Source organism: Leptosomus discolor, chromosome 16 (assembly GCF_034619465.1).
Source record: "Leptosomus discolor isolate bLepDis1 chromosome 16, bLepDis1.hap2, whole genome shotgun sequence".
Classification (NCBI taxonomy): Eukaryota; Metazoa; Chordata; class Aves; order Leptosomiformes; family Leptosomidae; genus Leptosomus; species Leptosomus discolor.
This window is the reverse complement of record NC_141406.1, coordinates 7,022,316-7,041,578: the sequence shown is the minus strand read 5'-3', so window position 1 is coordinate 7,041,578 and position 19,263 is coordinate 7,022,316. Positions and strand designations below refer to the sequence as shown.

The following is a 19,263-nucleotide window of genomic DNA, read 5'->3' as shown; positions in this document are numbered from 1 at the left end:
CTGATGCTGTCCTGCCAGGCCAGATTGAAGTGGAAAAGTGAAAACTGAAAAGCAAAGAGGGAAAGAGAAATAGTGCGCAGAGCGTAGTGCTGTGGATGGGCAGTGGGTCTGCAGGCTGTGCAGGTGTGTTTCTGGTTTCGGGCAGCAGCTGTCAGCATGCATCCTTGCCATATTCCCAGTGTAACTTGTTTGTTTACTAACCTACAAGAACTTTGTTCTTCTGAACAAGGTAGGTAGCAGGCACTGCGCAAGTAACCTCTTTTAGAAAATAGGAACACACAGGGAGATTGATTAGCAAAGAAAATTACTGGCTTTGGTAAGACATTTTCTAACAGGATGACACTTTGGATTTGGCTAGAATAGCTGCGGTTTGGATCCGTCTTCAAGGCAGTAGAGCTGGCCGCAGCTGTACCATATCCCTTTCATCCACTACTGGAAGAGATTGGCATATGGAATCAAGCTGATGTAATTTAGCTGATCTTAAAATACTCAATAGCCAAAGATTGCTAAAGTAATCACTCCTCTACTCCTGATTACAGAAAATCCCTACAGAGTTTGTCCCCTTTTGCTGCCTCTTGTCAAATTGCAGAGCAGGCAACACTCTACTCTATTAATAGGTCTTTTGAACATGATTAATTGGGTTTTTAAGTGGGTCAGTTTCTTCCAAAATTTCTTGCTTACTTAGTTCCACTTGCACTTGCAGCTGTCCACATGTGATGCTTTGTGTTCATGGTATCATCTGAAACTCTTCTCTCATTTGATGCACTCTGATTTTTCTGCATAAGGTTTTCAGTAGGAGACTGTTTATTCCTCAGTTTTATTTGCTACTTGCCTGTGCAGTCACATCATCAAATTGCTTTTCTGTATTACATGTGCAAATAGCCATTAAGCACTGCAGATCCTTTACTGACCCCCTGCTTCACAAGTGATACAGTTACTCTAGAGGATTCTTGAGCCAGTTCTGTAGCTGGACCAGTCTTTCTGCCTGTTTGGGTAGTTTTGTTTTATTTTTAATACTATCCTAAGGTGAAATATTTTTTCATGGTTTGTCAAACAAGATTATGGATTTGACTGTAAAACTATGACTCATCTCAGCCTTCATTTTTCTTATTAAGAATGATCCTGGAGGAAAGTGCAAATGAAAATGTCAGATCTGTCATAAATAATGTAAAAATGACGGCCAGGAGGAGAGGTCTCCCAGACCCGTTTTCTATCCACAGACACAGAAAAGAAATCAGTTTTGGAGGGCTGGGTCTGTGGCTCAAGCAAAGTTTTATCAACCTTTTGACTTCATCGAATGTGTTTACATCATCCAGGTATCTAGGCCAAATATCTAATCTTTGCCTTTTATTTTGGAGGAGTATATATCGTCACTCTTCATTATTTAGCCAGGAATTAAGCATTTGAGCTTATAGCTCCTATTCTTAGTTGATTCTATAAATGTGTTTCATCTCCCTGATATTTTATTTGCGGAAGCAATGCTATATCCAGAGTGCAATTAAACTAGTAATTCTTTGCTTTGTGTTTTGTCAGGAAGCCACTTTTAAAGATTTAATGTCTCAAAAAAGAAAAATTATGGTGGACCAGCAGTGAAAAATAAAATCCTTGACAGTTCTTCAGCACACAGTATATAATGCCGTTGATAAACTATGTGGTCTGCTGCAGTTGATAGTGTGAGGGAACAGAATTGTGTTGCCACTTAGAAACATCTGATTTCAAGGGCGTGCTCAAATGCTAGCCCAGCGATAGGGATGAGGTGAGAATATATTATACACACAGTGATGAGAAGTGCCAGAAACCTTGAATTTAATGTCAGTGCCTGTTATAAAATGCAGTGTGAAAGTAAGGAAAACAAACATTTCTTCTATCATCTTTTCTCTTTTAAGGAGGAGAATCTTACTGGGGAAAACCTTTCAAAGATGAATTTAAGCCTAATTTGTCCCACACGGGACGTGGTGTTCTTAGTATGGCCAATTCGGGACCCAACACAAACAAATCACAGTTGTAAGTAGTCACTTGCTTTTTGTGTTTTATTGTTTCCCTCTAGGCATTGTGTCTTACTCTGTTAAGAAAACAAATGACATTTTATGAGCTACTCTTTAAAGTTCAGTCAAGTGAAATATTCTGTCAAGTGCTGCATATTGAAGTCAGGGTAGCTACAGCTGCTGTTACCCAATCTAAGAGCAAAGTGAAGCATGGCAAGAAGACCTGTAGGTTTATTATATCATAATTAATTTGTCTTTTCAGTTTTTATGAAGTTTTTGTTCACTTTTGTCTGTGTCCCCCCAGTGTTATCCCTGTAAGACCACTACACCTCTCCACTCTGTTTAAATTTAGCCCCCTATTGAACTTTTTGAAAGGGCTTAATGGAATGAAACATATACTCTATGGAAATTTCATTCCTTTTATTCACCTGATTTTAAATAAATGAGAACAGTTCTGCACTGTTGAAATATGTAGAACCCAGATGTGGCAGAGTGCAGAATCTGGGATTGAGAATGACTTGGTTTTCAATGTACAAAAGCAGAATGAGGACTAAAATGAGGAAAAAAAATGAACGAAGAAGCAGGAAGAACAAAAAATGAAATTTAAAAATATTGAAGTTGTATTAACCTTCTGTATGCGTAACATTAATACAGATGTTTGCCTGCAGTCTTTTGAAAATGTTCTATGTCACTTTGAGCCAACTATTTATTCACTGTGAAGTAGTGCAATATTAAAAAGTTGTACTTTTGTTGGGAGCCCCAGGAAGAGTGAGTGTGAGTGTGTGTGTGTACAGTACTGTGTTGGGACTGGGAAGGCAGGGAGGGGGTTCTTGGTGTTGGTCTTCGTGATGCTAAGTATTATTCTGGCTTGTAAACTATGCAGTAGTGTGGTTAGCTTTAATTAAACACAAGTGCTTGTCTCAGGGCCTTTAATGGGCTTACATACTTAAGGCTAAGCACGTGTTGAGCAGTTTGCAGGATCGAGTTGCTTTAGAGCATATTTTGGATTTGAATGTTATTGCCAGTACTCAGGCGCTAAATTAGGGGAGAGTAGAGGCTTTTATTTTTTTTTTTTAAAAAAAAGGGATTCTAGAAAGAGAAGTTACAGAGACAGTTCATGAGTGATGTGCCATATTGAGTCACATCATCTGCTGCTGTAAACATGATCTTATGTTTCCCTAAAATTTATAAATGAAATATGAAATTCCTTTATATGTGAAGTCCTTGAGAGACTCCAGCTGCCTATATTTATAAAGCTTCCTAGGCAGTGTTTAGCCACTTCTAGCAACTGTTGTGGCCTTAGGAACTGAGTGAATAGCTCTCCCCATAGGTGATAGGCACTGCAGTGCAGAGTGAGCTGGGGCCCCTGTGTAAGGTGATGCTCAAATAACATTCAGGACTTCTCCTCCGGGATCATCCTGAGTTGCGTTAATTCCACTGTCCTTAATTTTCTTTTGACTGCAGTGATGGATAAGAAGCTTTCTCTGTATATTTGCTACTGCTCAGATTTTTTTTTTTATTACAATGCTACATAACTGACCACTTGATAATCTTAAGTGTTGGGAATAAAGTGATGCCAAGAACCTGTGGATAAGGCTAAGTTGTAATGTTTGCCCTGTGTAGGAGTTTGCATTCTCCACAGCATCTCAGAGCTTTCCTAGGGCAAGCTACATCTTAATAGATTGTCTGGCAGATTGCAGCCCCTCCTATTTGCAATTGTATAACTTCCTGAGGCAGTTGCTTATATGGAAAAGTGCTTCTGGAATGCTTATATATTTTTAGCTGACTCTAATGTAGTGTAACAGATGGAGACGGGGAGGAGAGCCAGCACTGCATGTCCAGCCAAGATGGGCCACCGTGGTCTGTAGACCACAGCATGGAAACCTCTATGTCTCATATGCTCATAGTCCAAGTCTTCCAAAGAAGCATTAAGCTTTAGAGAAAAGTTTTAGTCATGAAGGTTGCTTTAGATTTCGTATTTTAGTTCCCATGTTTAAGTTTAAAATTACAACCCCCAAAATTAAAAGTCCAATTAATTGAAAATTAAAAATCCAAGTTTCACAGGTTTTCATTACTTTTGACGCTTTGAAGTATTCTTCTGCCACATTTGTATCCAAAGCACAAATTCGCTCTGTCCAGATGAGAAATGGATCACTGACAGGCCAATTTAATGGAAGAGAAATGCAAAAAGTAAATATCCTAAAAGACAGAAGTTTACACTGGCAGAGGCTGTTGTGTTTATATAGCTGTATTTGCTGGATACAAGCTCCCAGTCATGCACGAGAAATATAGTTCTCAAACAGCATGCACTTCTCCCTGTCCTGTATGAGCTTCCCGGGGAGTACTTGCTTGGAGTACTGTTTAGGGGTGTTAGTAAGGTGTAAAAATAGGATGTCAAAACTCCAGAAATCCAAGACAAAATGCGTGAAAGAGAGGAGTTAAAGGATGTTTGGCCAGTGGGCCTCCCAGAGAGGAGACAGAGAGGGAGAAGGGCTTTTCTTCTCTCAGAGAGGTTTTGCATACACTTTCTGGTTTTAAGCTTTATCGGCTGTTGTTGAGTATCAATGAGACAATATGCTAACTGTTATGTTTTTATTCCTTCCAGCTTCATCACATTCCGCTCTTGTGCATATCTGGACAAGAAGCATACAGTTTTTGGAAGGTAAGTGAAGGATATCATGAGCAGCAGTATAGCAGACATGCTCTCCTGTGCGTCTGAAACCTAAAGAGAAGAATCTACTGACTCTTGCAGTTGAATTGGAGCAAAATCTTAGCTCACAATCCAGTTCTGGTCATAATTAGGTGGCCAACGTCACATCAGTGCTAGGCATCAGACTCTGCCTTTTTTTCTCCTTCCATTGCTGCAAGTTGCCTTATTTCCCTTCTCTGGGTAGCCCTCCAGGGAGTCATGAACAAAGTAATCATCATTCCTTAACCAACCACGTTAATATTTGTGCATGCTAATTGCTGGAACACCAGAGATTACCTCTGCAACACGGCTTTCATCCTCTTACAAGCTGTCAACCAGGAAATTAGTCATGACAGGGCTGCTCTTCATGGCATAGACCATAGAGCTTCTGCATAGGTTAGGTCTTTTGGCCCTTTTTTTTATTTTTTATTATATTATTCTTTTCTTTTATTCCTGACAGTTATCATCAGTATAAAATGTGTATGTTTGTGTATACGTGTGTGTACATACACACATGTTTGTGTATATATATAAAAATACTACCAGTGCCAAGACAGCAGGGGAACTTCATTCTTTATCAAGAAGTCTCTTCCAAAAGTCTTTTCCAGTCAGGCCCTCACATGATAAAGATCAAGGTATTTATTGCAGAAGGTATTACAAAATCTTTCTGTTACAGTTTGTTCTTTGCTTCCTCTGCTGCAGGTACGTGGTATTTACCAAGTCAGCATAGCTGTTCTAACAAATGCCTTGGCGCAAATGGCAGGAAGGGGAATTTCACTAGCCTGCTTCATTAGTAGTTCACGAGGATTTTACAATCTTTTTTAAATGAAGATTTGGGTTTTATTCTTTTCATAGTTTTATCCATTTGAAAGGCAGCAATTGAAAATAAATGCATGTGCTGTTTACTTTGATTGGATGTCATACAATTGTGCTGTACAATGAAAGTGATATATTTAATCCATCTTCTCTGCCTGTGAGTTCTTGAGGCAGAAACTGGCTTCATTTTAAACAATTATTTCAGAGCCGATAGTTCCAATACTGATTCTGCAATAATCTCACCCTTTGAAATATATTTCTTTTTCCTTTCTCAGGTCTGTCCTAGAAAAATACTAAGTTCCCTTGTCATTTGGTGAAAGCAGATAAATAAAGTAAATTCTAATGCTGAAAGGCTGAAAGCAAGTATATTCTTGGACAACTTAGATTACCCATATCTTAAGACTATTTCACTTTAGCAACAATTTGAGTCCTCCTTGCAAAAATCCCTTTAAATCCTATACAGTAATGCTGTTAACCTGAGCTTGCCACCTCATCAAATAGTATTTGGATTAGGATAGCTCAGCTGAAAATGTGACTGTTCTTCAGTTCTGGATGCAACCTGGCGTCAGTGAGCATCCTGTATAGTCCTCCGCTGTCTTTGCTGTGTTTTCCCAGTGTACTCCAGTTTTACCATAATTCACCAGGAAAGAATTTCAAGAGTAGCTGAGCTTAGTGCGGTGCAGGGAATGTGCTCCCAAAAGCCTTTGCACTGTGCGTAACATCTCAAGTACCTTGTGAGCAAAATATCTCAAATGATGTTTCACACTATATGTTGCCCTTTAGAGAGGAATTGCTTTAGTCCAAGTAAGTCTGGTTAAGTGTGTATAGCAGAGATTGATGCAGTTTTAGCAAAGACTGTCTTAATTTTTCAATTGTCCTTGCTACTACAGAATCTGAACTTAGTTGCCAAAGAAGTGGTGCTTCTTTCTCAGCACTGCAAATATTCTTAGCTGAAATACAAAGGAGAAACTTTATAAAAAATATTGGTTTGGAATCGTGTTGGCTCCCTGCATGAAAATTGTGTGATATCTTCATATGAACACAGAGCAGGTGAATTTTACTCTGGATTCTCTTGCATGTAAATAAAGATTAATTCAAAGAATGTAAAAAATGAAGATGCTGGGATAGATGCATTCCAGTCACTCTATATTAGTCTACAAATTGAATATTTGAATAATTGCATTTACCTACAAATTTAATGTAAAAGGCTGATGTGTGCAGCTCTTAAGATGTATATTCTGTCATCAGAATCCTTCAGCTGTTTGTACCTGCATTTGTTTTCAAAGGCCATAAAAGCCAAAAGACTCCAGAGATTGTATCTCTAGTGAAACTCCAGCTTCAGCTTCCCATTTTAGATCATGGGTGTTTCTGGGATTTGGTGACTGTATCTGATCGTAGACTGTATAGCACAATAATATCTGGGAAGCATATCTATGAATAATATCTAGGTTTAAGAATAGACTGAACTCATGAAATGAGAATTCTTTGTTTCCATGAATGTTAAATTGGATTGTCTTAATTGGATGCTTACTGGCCTGTTGTGCCTTTCATGTAGATTTGAGGATTACTTATTTCAGTTAATATAAAAACCTAAATACTCTGATCTCAACTGTACCCTCAGCTATTTCTGTGCAGCTCTGGTTCATGTTAGTAAATGTCGTATATGTATCTTTGAGAGCAGAATTTGACCTGTTTGTAATTTGTATAGAGCTTTCCAGCAGGCTTTCCATACTTTGGAGAACAAAAAAGAGTGAAAGAGCAATCATTCCCCACCCCTTTCTTATTTTTTTTTGATCTTGTGTCGGATGGAACATTGAAAAGTTCCTTCTCTGGAGTTGCATTTTATTCATGTCCCCACTGGTTTAAAACACAGTTTTTGCATAGTAGCAGCTATTAATGTTGGATGTTTGGCTGTTAAGTATGTTTGGAAAACACACCCAGCTGCAGGCAGTGGGACTGTGAAGAGGTGGCACGTGTCTGGCTTGGTGCACTGGAATTTTCAAGTCTCAGTAGAAGGCTGCAGCTGGAGGACAGGGAAGGCATCTTGTCATGATTGTGCTGCCCACCATGGCAATAATGAGGATGGATGTTACTGAAAATAAAGGACATAATTTGACATGGGTGGGGAGCAAAAAACAAAGGCAGAAAGTGAGAGAAGAATGCCTTCCCCTGGAGGTGTGTTGCAGGCTGCACAGATTTCCTGCTCCAGCAGAGCTGCCTAGATTAAATTAGTAATTACCATTTCTAGTAATTGCCATTTCTCCTGACACTGTAATTAACGTGAAAACTAACTAGTGGCTTTTGTTGGCTTCTAGCTTGCTGGTAAGAGGTTTAATTTAGAAACTCAAATAATATAAACCAATCAACATGCAGTTGCTCTGCACAGAGGGGATAAGAAGCATTTGCACAGGTCTGCTGCATGGGGAAGGTCCTGTCTGCTGCTGTCACGGGCTGTGTGTGTGGGGGGTCCCTGTTACCCATGCGATAACTGGGAGTTCAACTGTTGTGTGAGCTGCGTGAGCTACAGGGATGTTACAGCCAAAACACCAGTATAGGCTCACATCCCCTTCGTGTTGTGACTATGTTTTCTATTACTTAAGTGGTTCACAGCTCCTGTGGATCAGAAAACCTGGTACATTTGCCCTTTATAAGCAGAAATAGAAACATAATCTCTGTCCCAGAGAGCTGTGTAAGTAGAAAAGAGGCTGCATATAGATACAGGGAAGTTGCAACTGACCACTTTCAGCCTACCTTCCACCAACAATTTGCACTTTCTTCAGAACCAAGGAAAAAGAAAGCCTAGGAAAAACTGAAATGGCTTTGTGGATGTTTTTTGTGAGCCTGTTCCAAAGCTAAATGGACATATGAAAAAGTACATGTTTAAAATAATAGTGGAAGGTGATTGAGCCATGCTGATCAACAGGAGGAGAGAAATGCTCTCTCTGAGATTTAGGACAAGCAGAGCATGGTGGGCTTGAAAGTGAGGGCATGTTGCAGGTATGTGATGTGATAAAAAGAAGCACAATAGAGGGAACGGAGAGAAAAGTATTGTGGTCAGAGTGGCAAAGCTGGAAATGATCTGTGCAGCAGTTCTGCGTATTAGAGCATCACTTGTGTTTGTCAAGAACTGAGAAAAGGGTATGGCAACTGAGACAGAAGATGAGTATATGGAGGACAGTTTCCCCTTTGTACATGGTTGTGTGTATCTGCTTACACAGATAACTTTTAACTGTTTCTCAAGGTTTCTGCTGCTCATTCTTCAATTCTCATGTTCCTGGAAATAATGCACAAGGTGGTTTGGAAACCTCAGACTTGGTCAAATTGGAGGCACCAGTCAGTAGCTGACATGCACTCAGCTTAGTCTTCTCTTTTCTTCCCTCTTCCCCTTGCCATATGCTTTTGTGGAAGAGAGTTTTCTTTCCTTTGATAAGTATCACTCTATGTTAAGTATTCCTTAACCTGTTTAATGCTTTCTACTGCAATTCTGTAGAACAGGACAACGTGAGTAACTCTTGTCCAGTAAACTAATTAACTAATAAAAACAACTGCCAGGCATCATTCAGTTACTCAGGTGCGGTTAAATAACGCACAGTGTCTGTTTCCACTTGTAACACTCCCTGTATGATTTGAGTCAGTGAATCCCAATGGCTTCTAAGCTGGGAAACTCATGTTCTTGTTGCTCTTCTGCTTTAGTGCATCTGAAGAACACAGAAACTGTGTGACAGCAGAAGAGCTGATTCTGTTGTTGAATCCGTGTAGGGAGCCTGACCTAATTTTGCCCTGCAGAGTCCGCTCCCCAGACACCAGGGTAGGACTAAAGAGCAAGGTGGGAAAATAACCAGGGCTCCCTGTGGAAGCCGTGGCCGTGGTGTCCTGTAGCACATGAGGACTGGGCTGTCGGAGCTGCACGAGGGCTGCTATCGTTTCCAAAACAGTGGTATGATCTCTAAAGAGGAACCTGTGCCAAAGCAGAGAAGTCCTTATGTGCCAGGTTCATCTGTTGAGTCTAGTTTCAAAGTGCTTTTTTCCAAGTTGTTTTAGTTTTTCAGCACCCTTCATTACTGTGTCTCGCCTGCTAGATGAAGCCCTCATGAGAGATTGAGGTGTTTCAACTGTATCCTTGTTGCAAGTTCGAATTGCTCACTCCATTTCAGATTGGGTGTATACATAGAAAACATTTTGTCCTGAGTGTACTTGTTTGTGCATGTATATATTGTTCTCCCTGTGTGTGTATATAAATGTAGTACTTCTTTTTGTAAAAATAACCTTGAGGGCAGAATGTGTTTACAAAACAACAATGTTTCTTTCTGATTTCTGTTTCTAGTTTAAAGCATTTTTTTTTTAAAAAAAAAAGTCCAGACATTGTTCTTGTATCGTCTTCTGACCAGGAAACTCTATCGTCTTGGACCGCTGCCATCCCCAACATTGCATAAGTCTTAATCCTTACAATTCTTCTAAACAAAAATATGAAAAATAGGAAGTCCATGTGTGAATGTCTGTAAGACCGCTAGGGAGCTGCAATTTTCTTTGGGAGCAGCACTAACTAATGTACAGCGAGACTTTCATTGGCCTATTGCAAATGGATAGAGCTTGGTCCAGATATTTCACTTACCCTTCATGCAAAGACATTAGCAGTGGTTAAAAAGCAAGGTTATTAGTTTGCATCAAGAAGCCTTAACAGGAAGTAAGATTTTAAATAACATTGCTAAATTTGAAATGCAAAGGCTTCCAGTGCTAACTTAGCTCAGTTTTCAAGAAAACGGAATTGCATGAGTAAGGGGATATTTTTGTTTTCATTACTATGTTAACAGAAAAAAACCTAAATGTACCTACGTTGTCATCCATGCTTAAATGTAATGCAACATTTATCAAGCTCCTCTAAAAATACAACAAGCTGTCTCGGGGATGCTGAGCTAAATATATAGTTGAGATCATAATTTCTCTGTTCAACATCTACTGGAAGTACACAGCAAACCCTCGGTTTCACTGGTTGTTCTAATCTAAGTGGTGTCTTGAAGGTATCATCCTTTTCACTGTAGAATGTCATCTGAACATCTGTTTAAACTTGACTTGGTCAATTTAGGACAAAGCATGTGTGGCACCTTATAAAAGGAATAGAGCCAGAAACAGTGGAAAAGGCTAAACTTGTTTCTACCCTTCTCCCTTCCCTTCTCTGCTGCAGTCCCAACTTAGCACAAGTGACATTGCATGAGAAAGGCTAATGTGGTGTGACCTGTCAGCGTCTGTGTAACGCACTTAGCACGTGTAAAGCGTATAAAGAGATACTACTAGTCTGTACTTCTGGAGTTTGCATTTTGTTTTAATGAATATGATACACAGAGTGCCTTATTCTGAGGCTCAGATTTATTCACAGAACAGGTTTTATCTCTTTTTGTTCTAAATTAGCAGATATTAGAATAATATTAAGTAGTGTCTCTCTCTTTAGAGGGTTTTTTTAATGCTTTAATGCACTGATCTGATGGTCTTTTCTACATATAATTTGTATGGGCTTTTTTCTTGGCAAGATGTCTGTGAGCTTTTCTTCTTACACCCAGAATATGTGTTGTGGGGCAGGCCAAGAATCCCCAAAACTACTCCAGCATATTGGTTTCCTCATTCTGTGAGGAGCAGTTGCTGTAAGGGATGCCAGTGCCTGGGCTTAGACACATTATATCTCATCAAACTGATTTTAGTGCAGCAATGTAGCATCATGAGATTTGACAATAACAACATGTAATGTTTTGAGAGCCTGTGTGTGTACATTGTCTCTCTGCTTAGAAAAATGAGAGGAAAGTTTGTTACTGTTTGAGACCTTAAGTTGGAATATTTGGGTTTTTTGCATCCAGCCATGACTGCCCTGATTAGTGTGTAGTTCAGTTTTTCTTGTACAGGTGATGTTTGCAATCAGATCTTGTCCTTTTTTGGATTTTAATTTTTACTAATGAAACACCAGCCTCAGATGGGCCTGATCCTTGACAAACCTTACAAGTGCTACCTGAACAAAAGTGACTAGTAAATTATTTCAGATTCCTCCGGTCAGAGCTCTCGTCTCTGAGCTGGTGTTTTGTATTCAAATTCATTTTTATTTTTTATTGGTATTATGGCAGTGTCTAAAGACATAAACCTATATTGAGATCTCATTGTGCTGACACCGTAATGTGCATAGAGATACTCTGTGCAAAATGTTAGAGAATGCAGGGGTATAAAAGAAAGCAATTTTCCATTTCAGAGACAAGAAGCAAAGAAGAAAAGAGAATTACATGCTCTGCAGGCATAACAACTTTGTCTTCTTCCCTCATAGCTCTTTATAATCATGTCAAAATAGACTATTTAGGTCTTTTACTGATGACCTGTGAATGCCATGTCTTTCACAGCCTTTTAAAATGTACAAGTGACAAAGTATTCCCAATAAAGTGTAATTAGCATAGCGACTGAAGATTTGTGAGCATCGCCAACATGCATTAGGGCTCATATTGTGGGAGGTCTAGCTATGGGCTAAGGGATCACTCAGTTGAGATTGCCAGTGCATAGCTCATCTGGCTATTTCAAATTATCAGAACCTAATTAAATGAAAACATATGAGCAGATAATGAGTGGAGCTGTTGGCTGGAAAATCCTCCAATATTAAATCAGAAGTTTCCTTTAGGGGCAATTAAAATACAGTGAATATATCTTAGGCTATGTGTTAATCATCAGTATTATAAGTGAATCTGATATTGGCCCGGAGGAGTATTTTAAAATTGAGGTTTTGTAATGAACTTTCCTAAGTTTGTGCAGGGTCTTCAAGCCCTGTGCAGCTTCCCCCAGTGTGCTACCTCCAGTTGCAAATGAATGAGGCTGTTCTAGCCTGCATAGATGTTTTTTATTTGCTCTGAAAAGTCACCACCTGATTACAGAACATCGACAGGCCCTTGGGGAGTAGAGGGGAGAAGTTTGGAGCGGTGCAGCAGCAACCCAATACTAGCAAGGATGGCTCTGCTCGGAGCAGATGCTGAGCAACGCCCTCTCTGACTTGCATCGTTTGATTTTCTGTGATGGGGTCTGTCTTTTCGGTGGCGTTTAATGCCTGTCCCAGCCCGTGGGGCTGCAGGGAGGGGCAGTGGTGCTGCCCTAAGCACAAGGGGTGTCAAATGAGAAGGACCAACTTGCCTCTCAAACCACTGTGGTCAGCCTGTTTCATTTGGTTAACGTGGCTCTTGGGAGGAGCGTGTGAGGCGTGTAAATAGTGTGGTGTGGAGCGGTAGTAGATGGTGTATTTCTCTGTTGGATCAGCCAAGACCGTTGCAGCTCGTGGTCACAGGCCTCTCCTGGTGCTGGCTGGGCAGACTGTCATGCCAGGACTGGAGGGGGCTGCCTGGCTGCCAAACCTGCAAGAATGAGATGTCGTAGTATAAATACGTCAAATACCTGTGAATATGATGTTTGTTTTGGTTGAGGTATCGCTCATTTCTTTGATATGAAAAGTGATAAAACACTCTACATATTCCACCAGTTTGATTATTTTGGTTTTTTTCCCCACCAGTTTAATTTAATTTGCTTTTCCTCCATTTCATCTGCCCAGCTCTTGACAGTCTACCTGTGCTGGTACCAGAGTCCCAGTAATCCCAGCAATCAGGCTTCAAAACTGTTGCCACCCCATCAAAGCTGGAGGGTAGGGTTGCTGGCTCTTGGGTTTGCACCCCTTTCCCAGGGGCAGCCCTGGCTCCTTGACGGCCAGGTCCTGCCCTCCCTCCTGAGCTCCTGGCCTCAAACTCCTCTGGCACCAGGAGCAGTGTTCTTGAGAACTGTGGCTGCTTCTCATTGTCCCACAGCTGTTAATACGGGCTGTATTTTTGTTCCTGGCCATGTGGCTTGGCTCTATTAAAACAGATGATGTCCAGCTACAGCCTGCTTTTCTAAGGGATCTAGATCACTCGGCATCAACAGCCTGTCTTCGTCTTTATTTACTGCTCTTCTAAGTATAGCTGTTTTCAAATTTAATTGGGGATGATGATATGGATAAAAGTGTTAAATACCCTGGGACCAAGATCTGATCCCAGCAGGACCCCTCTGGAAACATACTGACTCAGTGGTTCCTGTTTAAAATTAGATTTTGACACCTGTCAGCCAATTTTTTATTTAATGTGTGCTGTGTTCACTTCATATCATTCTGGTTTCGCAATCAAAATATCAGCCGCCCTCCAGAAGTCTGTTCCACAGACACTGTTATTCCTGTTAACCACATCTGCCGTCTCAAAGATAGAAGGTTGCTTGACAGACTCTGTTTTCCACAAAACCTTGTTGATTGCCGTTACTTATTTCCTTTCTTTCTTAATCATGTCCTGTCTCCACTATTCCATTATTTTGCTGGGATAGATGCCAGGATGACAGGCTTATAATTATCTGGGTCACCCCATTTATCCTTTCTAAATATCCTTTTCTGGAAGTTTCCCATTGTTCCACCCTTTTTTTGAAAATGACCATGCAACAATCCAGAAAGTCTTCAGCCTTTCTTAAACATTTTGAAGCAAGTATTTGGAGATGTTGACTTGAAAAATGAGAGGTCAGGGATCTAATGTCCTCATAAATAAAAACTGTGATGAAAAGTGTCCCTGCATTATCTTGTGGCTGTGACTCATGAGCTCTCAGTTGTGATGTGCATTTGGAGTGGTCCTGCGCTTTCTGCCTTAGTGGTGGTGTTATGGACACCTGTGTCACTGCTCTCCAGTAGTGCTGTGGTTACGATTCCCTTTCTTCCCGATAGGACTCTATGGTCTGATACACCATTTTGAAAAAAAAAAAAAAAAAAGTAAAAACTCAGAAGTTAATCAAAACGTTTACTTTCTTGACTGTCTGTTGGGTTATTTTTCAAAGCTCATGGGAGTAACAAATGAGCTCCAAGTTTTCGGTTGTACCATTAGCAAGTGAACCCGTTTTGAAATGGGTTTGTGTCTTCTTGCACAGGCGGCTGTCCACAGTTGCTCATTCTCCAGTTTGCTGGTTTGTGTGGCTACTGGGCTTTTGCCTTTGCTTTCGCTCTGAGGGTTTGACTTTTCCACGTTCTGTTTGATTTTAAATTCAAATCCCAGACTTGAGAAAAAATTATTACCTTCCATGCTGAATGACATTATCTTAGGTCTTCCAAATAGAGTTGCTGATGCCCCTTGCCCTAGACACATTGGTTTAAAAATCTGCTAGATTAATGGGCATAAATTAGATGTGTTAGGTGTAAGGGTGCGGGAGTATTTTGAGTGTGTTGTGACAGCAGAAAATCATGTGCTTTGTATTTTAGGGTGGTTGGTGGCTTTGACACTCTGACTGCTATGGAGAATGTGGAAAGTGACCCAAAAACAGACCGTCCCAAGGTACATGTGAAGCACCAGGGGCTGTGCAGGAGGGAACAAACGCGTATGGGGTCACGTGGCAGTGCGGTTCACCCCGCTGACCCTTCTCTGAAAGCTGAACTTGGGGCAGATGGTGCAACTTAATCAGCAGATTGATTTGCTCTTCTCTTCTGCTCCCAGGAGGAAATACGAATTCAGACAACAACTGTTTTTGTTGATCCGTATGAAGAGGCAGATGCCCAGGTGAGGACAGTTGGTTGCCTGCTTTTTTTGAAAGGCGAAAACTCTTTGGAGAACTTTGTAACTTAATGCCTTTTCTTTGAACATGAGCAGCCCGCTGGCCCATAGGGTTGCAAGCTAAGATTAAACAGCTGCCGTTCAGCATTGACTTGTGTGCCAGGATCATCACCGCTCTTCCAGCAGAAAGGTGTTGGAGCCGAGTCTGGCACGGCTCCCACTCCATCGGGCTTACAATGGCTTCCTTTCCAAATGCCCACAGTAGCTATGGGTAGCTGCAGGTGAGAAGAGAGGAGTTTTGTTGCAATGGCTGCAGGCAACCTGTTTGTAGTGGCACTTGAGGTCTGTCTCCTAAAGCCTGCCCTGTAATCATAGTGGTGCTGATTGCTGTTTTAGAGTGCTTTAAAGCTTCAAAGAATTGTAGACATTTTCTCCTTCCTCTGGACTAGCTCTTGCAATAGATTGCACTCTTTGCTTCCCACAGGTTGCTGCAGAAAGAGAGAAGGTCCAGCTAGAAGAAGAAGCAGCCAAAGCAAAAGCTGAAGTGGTCCCACCAAAGAAAGAGGTCCAGACTCCTAAAACTTACCGGCAGGGGATTGGAAAATACATTAACATGGCCGCAGCGTGAGTTCTCTGCCCATCTGATCTTTGTTGAGTGTTTTAGTTGCCTTTCCTGCTGGATGCTGGCCCTGTCCAGTGCCATTGCTCAGAGGTTTGGATTGCATCATCAGGCTTTGCAAAGACACTTTCATGCAGTCCTAACAATCAGGAGTTCCCTCTACTTCTGTTATTTTTCAAGATTATAAGTTAACTAAGCTTTTCTTTTAGCACTTGAACATGACCATGTTGGTATTTAACAGCATGTGCTGACTTCAGAACTGTAGATACATTTCCACAACTCAGAAGTCCTTGAGGAACTGTGCTGTGTTGCTTCCTACACCATCTTTAGTCTCTTCCTCTTCTGCAGCTATTTCTGAAGGCCACAGTCCCACAGATGTTTCTCGTTTAGCAGCTTCTGCCCTGCACAAAGTAGTTGTGCTAAGCCCCTATCAGTCTGCTGATCTGGTTCCCTGTTCAGCCGCCCAACTGAAATGGCTGGAAAGGGGAGCAGGTTCCCAGGCTTGCCATGGGAGCACAGAGTGCCTGGTGAGTAGCTCCAGGGTGCCTGGCTGGTTGTACAGGCTTGTCCTAAAGCGTCCTCTCCCAGACACCCTTTGTACACCCGTTGGGATTGGCAGCGTTGCTTGCTTTCCTAAAGACAGTACAGAATCCCACCTGAGTGGCAGCTTTGCATGCGTTTTGGATAGATTAAAATAAATGCCTTCTACTTGATTTTTTGCAGACTTCTCTAAAAGCATTTGCAAAAATGCTGTTGTCTGCTGCGTAAAGGCAGGTGTTTATGCATACACAGATCTGGACAGCTATTTAATCAGCTTGTATGTGCCTGCGTGACTTACAGGTATTTGCATAACTGAGAGCAAAACCACGTTAGCCCATGTAGGTCAGTTTGGTGTGTCAGTTAAGCGTTTCAGTTACAAAATATTGCTTGTCCCTTAAAATACTAAGTTCAGCTTAAAATTGCTGCCATTCTGCACTGTATTTAATTTACAGAGGAAACCCAAGCAGAGTTTGCAGCTCTGTGGAAAGGGCCAAGTAGTATAGAAAGGACTTTTCTTTCCTAGTCCTTCACTCATTGCAGCCTGCCTTGAAACTGGGAGTTTGGGCCATAGTAGCCCTTTGGCAGGTTCAGGGTTCTTCTTATCAGCTACTGATACCTGTCAATAAAACTATGTGAGCTGGCTGAGTAGTGTTTCCATGGGTTTGCAAACTCTGCTTGAGAGAGGCTGAGAATAGCAGCAGTGATTGCAACAGGCTATGCTCAAGAAACAAGAAAGAATCTGAAAAACCTGCCCAGCTGCTTTACACCTAATTCCCCATAAATCCTTTTGCTGCCACAAATGCAGGTGAGAAGGCAGGGAGAGAACTTGTGGCTCACATACTCATCATGACTGTGCTAAAAAAGTACAGCTGTCAAATCTTCAGCTCTAGCCTGGAGAACGTGATGGGTTTTGAACACATTCCTGGAAGTGTTCAAAGCCTGACCCAAACCATATCCACAGACTGACACGCTCTCCCTTTGGGTATGCTAAAGGCCCCCAGCCCCATCCCTGCTGCAGTCCCCATGCTGGCACGGAGCTTGCACTCTAATTGATAAGGGATGGGCTGGGACTGGTATCTCTGTTGCTGGGAGAGGAACAGCATCCAGCTTCCCTGGTCCCACCAAGCAGTAAATAGTCCCTGAGAGTTGTTTTCATTTTGACTTCAGGAAGCGCAGCATGGAAGATGACGGGCCCTCAACCAGCACAGCTGCGAAGAGAGAGAAAAAGAGCGCAGGCTTTGGGGACTTCAGCTCCTGGTAGCAGCGCGGGGAGCCTAGCACTGGAGCAGCACAGCGAAAAAAGAAAAGGCAGCCTCCCACGTGTCCCCGAAGAGCCCAAAAGACAGCCTGTCCTGGGGAGGGAAGGCACCAGCCTGCCATTCCACTGGGGAAGAAAACTGTTGCTTTGTTAAGGCTGGTTAATGTGGCTTTGTTTTCTAGAGAGCTGTGTTCCCCTCACTGCATCTTCCTCGAAGGCCTTTTTGTTGTTGTTTTGCTAAGCGGGGAGCAGGCAGCCCAGCTCCGCTGGGGATTAGCTGGAGCATTTCTCTGCTTGGCTGGCAGCAGCCCAGGCAGAGCCCAGCCTTGCAGGACGCTGCTGCAGTGAACAGCTCTGTCGGTGAAAGAGCTCCTTTCACAGGTAATCGTTTCCAGACGAGCCGTCTGCCAAATGAAGGAACAAATTAACGTGCTGGGGAAGGGCTTGTGCTGCTGTAACGCTTTGCGGAGGGGAGGAGAGGGCTCCTGCCCTTCCCTTCCAGCTGCCTTTTGCTCCACCAGGACCAATGTTGTCTCTTGCTCTTTGTGGGCCTGTCAGGATCCGGGCTGGACTCACTGCCGTCAGTCTCCATAGGGCCTCGCTTACTCCAAGATGAGCTCTCTGTACCTGTTCAAGTCTCTGACAGCCTGGGAAGCAGTGAATCTAGATGAAGAGCCTCAGGTAGCTGCACCACTCTTTTCTCCCAGTGGCAGGCCCTCGGGTCCCGGAAACTACAGCCTGGAGCAATGGAGCAGGAATAGAAACAATTCTAGAAACAGTTCTTTTTTCTTTTTTTTTTAAATTTTCTTAACCATCCCTAAAGCCTGCTCCTTGCAGAGGGACACACTGTAATCTGCCACACATCAGTCCTCTCATCATTAGGGAAAACTGTATAATATAGCTGACAGATGTCTCAGATAGGTCAATTGCATACCCACAAATTATTAGGAACCTTAATAAAGGCCGTACGGGGTAAAGATAATATCAGCCTGTGAAGTTTTAATCCAAAACTGTATGTGTGTTACCATCGCTTAGAAAGAGCAGGCTAGATCCTGAACATTACTTTTCAGTTCATCTTGAGTGTTTTCAGATAACAGAAATACCTGCCCTACCTCTCTGCGTGGCTGAGGAGATAGTTTTGTAATCAGCTTTGTAACAATACATTTATATTGGTGATTTCATCTTTTAAGAGAAGAGTCCATTTATATGAAATTGCTGTAAAAACTTTTGGTAAAATGTTTTGCATTAAATGCTTTTATTTTCTTTTGAGTGCTTGCCTTTGACTGTTCAGCTGTAATTTCCAAGATCATGGCATTGCAAAGTTGATTGTCGTACAAGGAAGTGATTCATTCCTACTTTTTAAGATGCTCATAAAGAACTCTGGGATCTTTGCGGATATGATTACATCTTTGTTAAATCATAGGAAGTTCAAACTAGTCTGAAAGAATAATAGGGGGGTTTTGTTTTGCAACATTTTGCAGCGTGTAAGTTTGAAATAACATGTGTTTGATTCCTGGAACAGGGGATATGATGGTACTTTCCTCAAGCTGCATTTCTTACACCTTACTGAAACCTGTTGCTTCTCCCTGGCTGGTCTTTTCCTGATAAATTGTTATTGATCCCTTCTACCGAACTTCTGCTTCAGCACGGTTTTGAGTTGCCAAGTTCACAGTGTTGCTAGAGCTGGAATAAGCAGTTTAATGAAATCCGTAAGAGTAAACTGCTTTTATATACTAGATTAAAATGGAGATTATTGTGAAAGAAAGGAGCTTTTGATTACAAGGAAGGCAACAGAG

The 19,263-nt window shown here is 41.7% G+C and overlaps 1 protein-coding gene across 1 annotated transcript in view; it reads left to right on the top strand.

The window, feature by feature from the left end:
• PPIL2 (peptidylprolyl isomerase like 2) overlaps positions 1-18,736 on the top strand; it is a 73,026-nt gene extending 54,290 nt beyond the window's left edge. Inside the window, exons 15-20 of the mRNA XM_086474056.1 lie at positions 1,887-2,004; positions 4,591-4,647; positions 14,762-14,834; positions 14,994-15,056; positions 15,535-15,674; positions 17,377-18,736. Coding sequence (XP_086330182.1) covers positions 1,887-2,004; positions 4,591-4,647; positions 14,762-14,834; positions 14,994-15,056; positions 15,535-15,674; positions 17,377-17,470 — 545 coding nt within the window. The 3' untranslated portion in view covers positions 17,471-18,736. The remainder of the gene's footprint in view (positions 1-1,886; positions 2,005-4,590; positions 4,648-14,761; positions 14,835-14,993; positions 15,057-15,534; positions 15,675-17,376) is intronic.
• Positions 18,737-19,263: the final 527 nt, after the last annotated feature.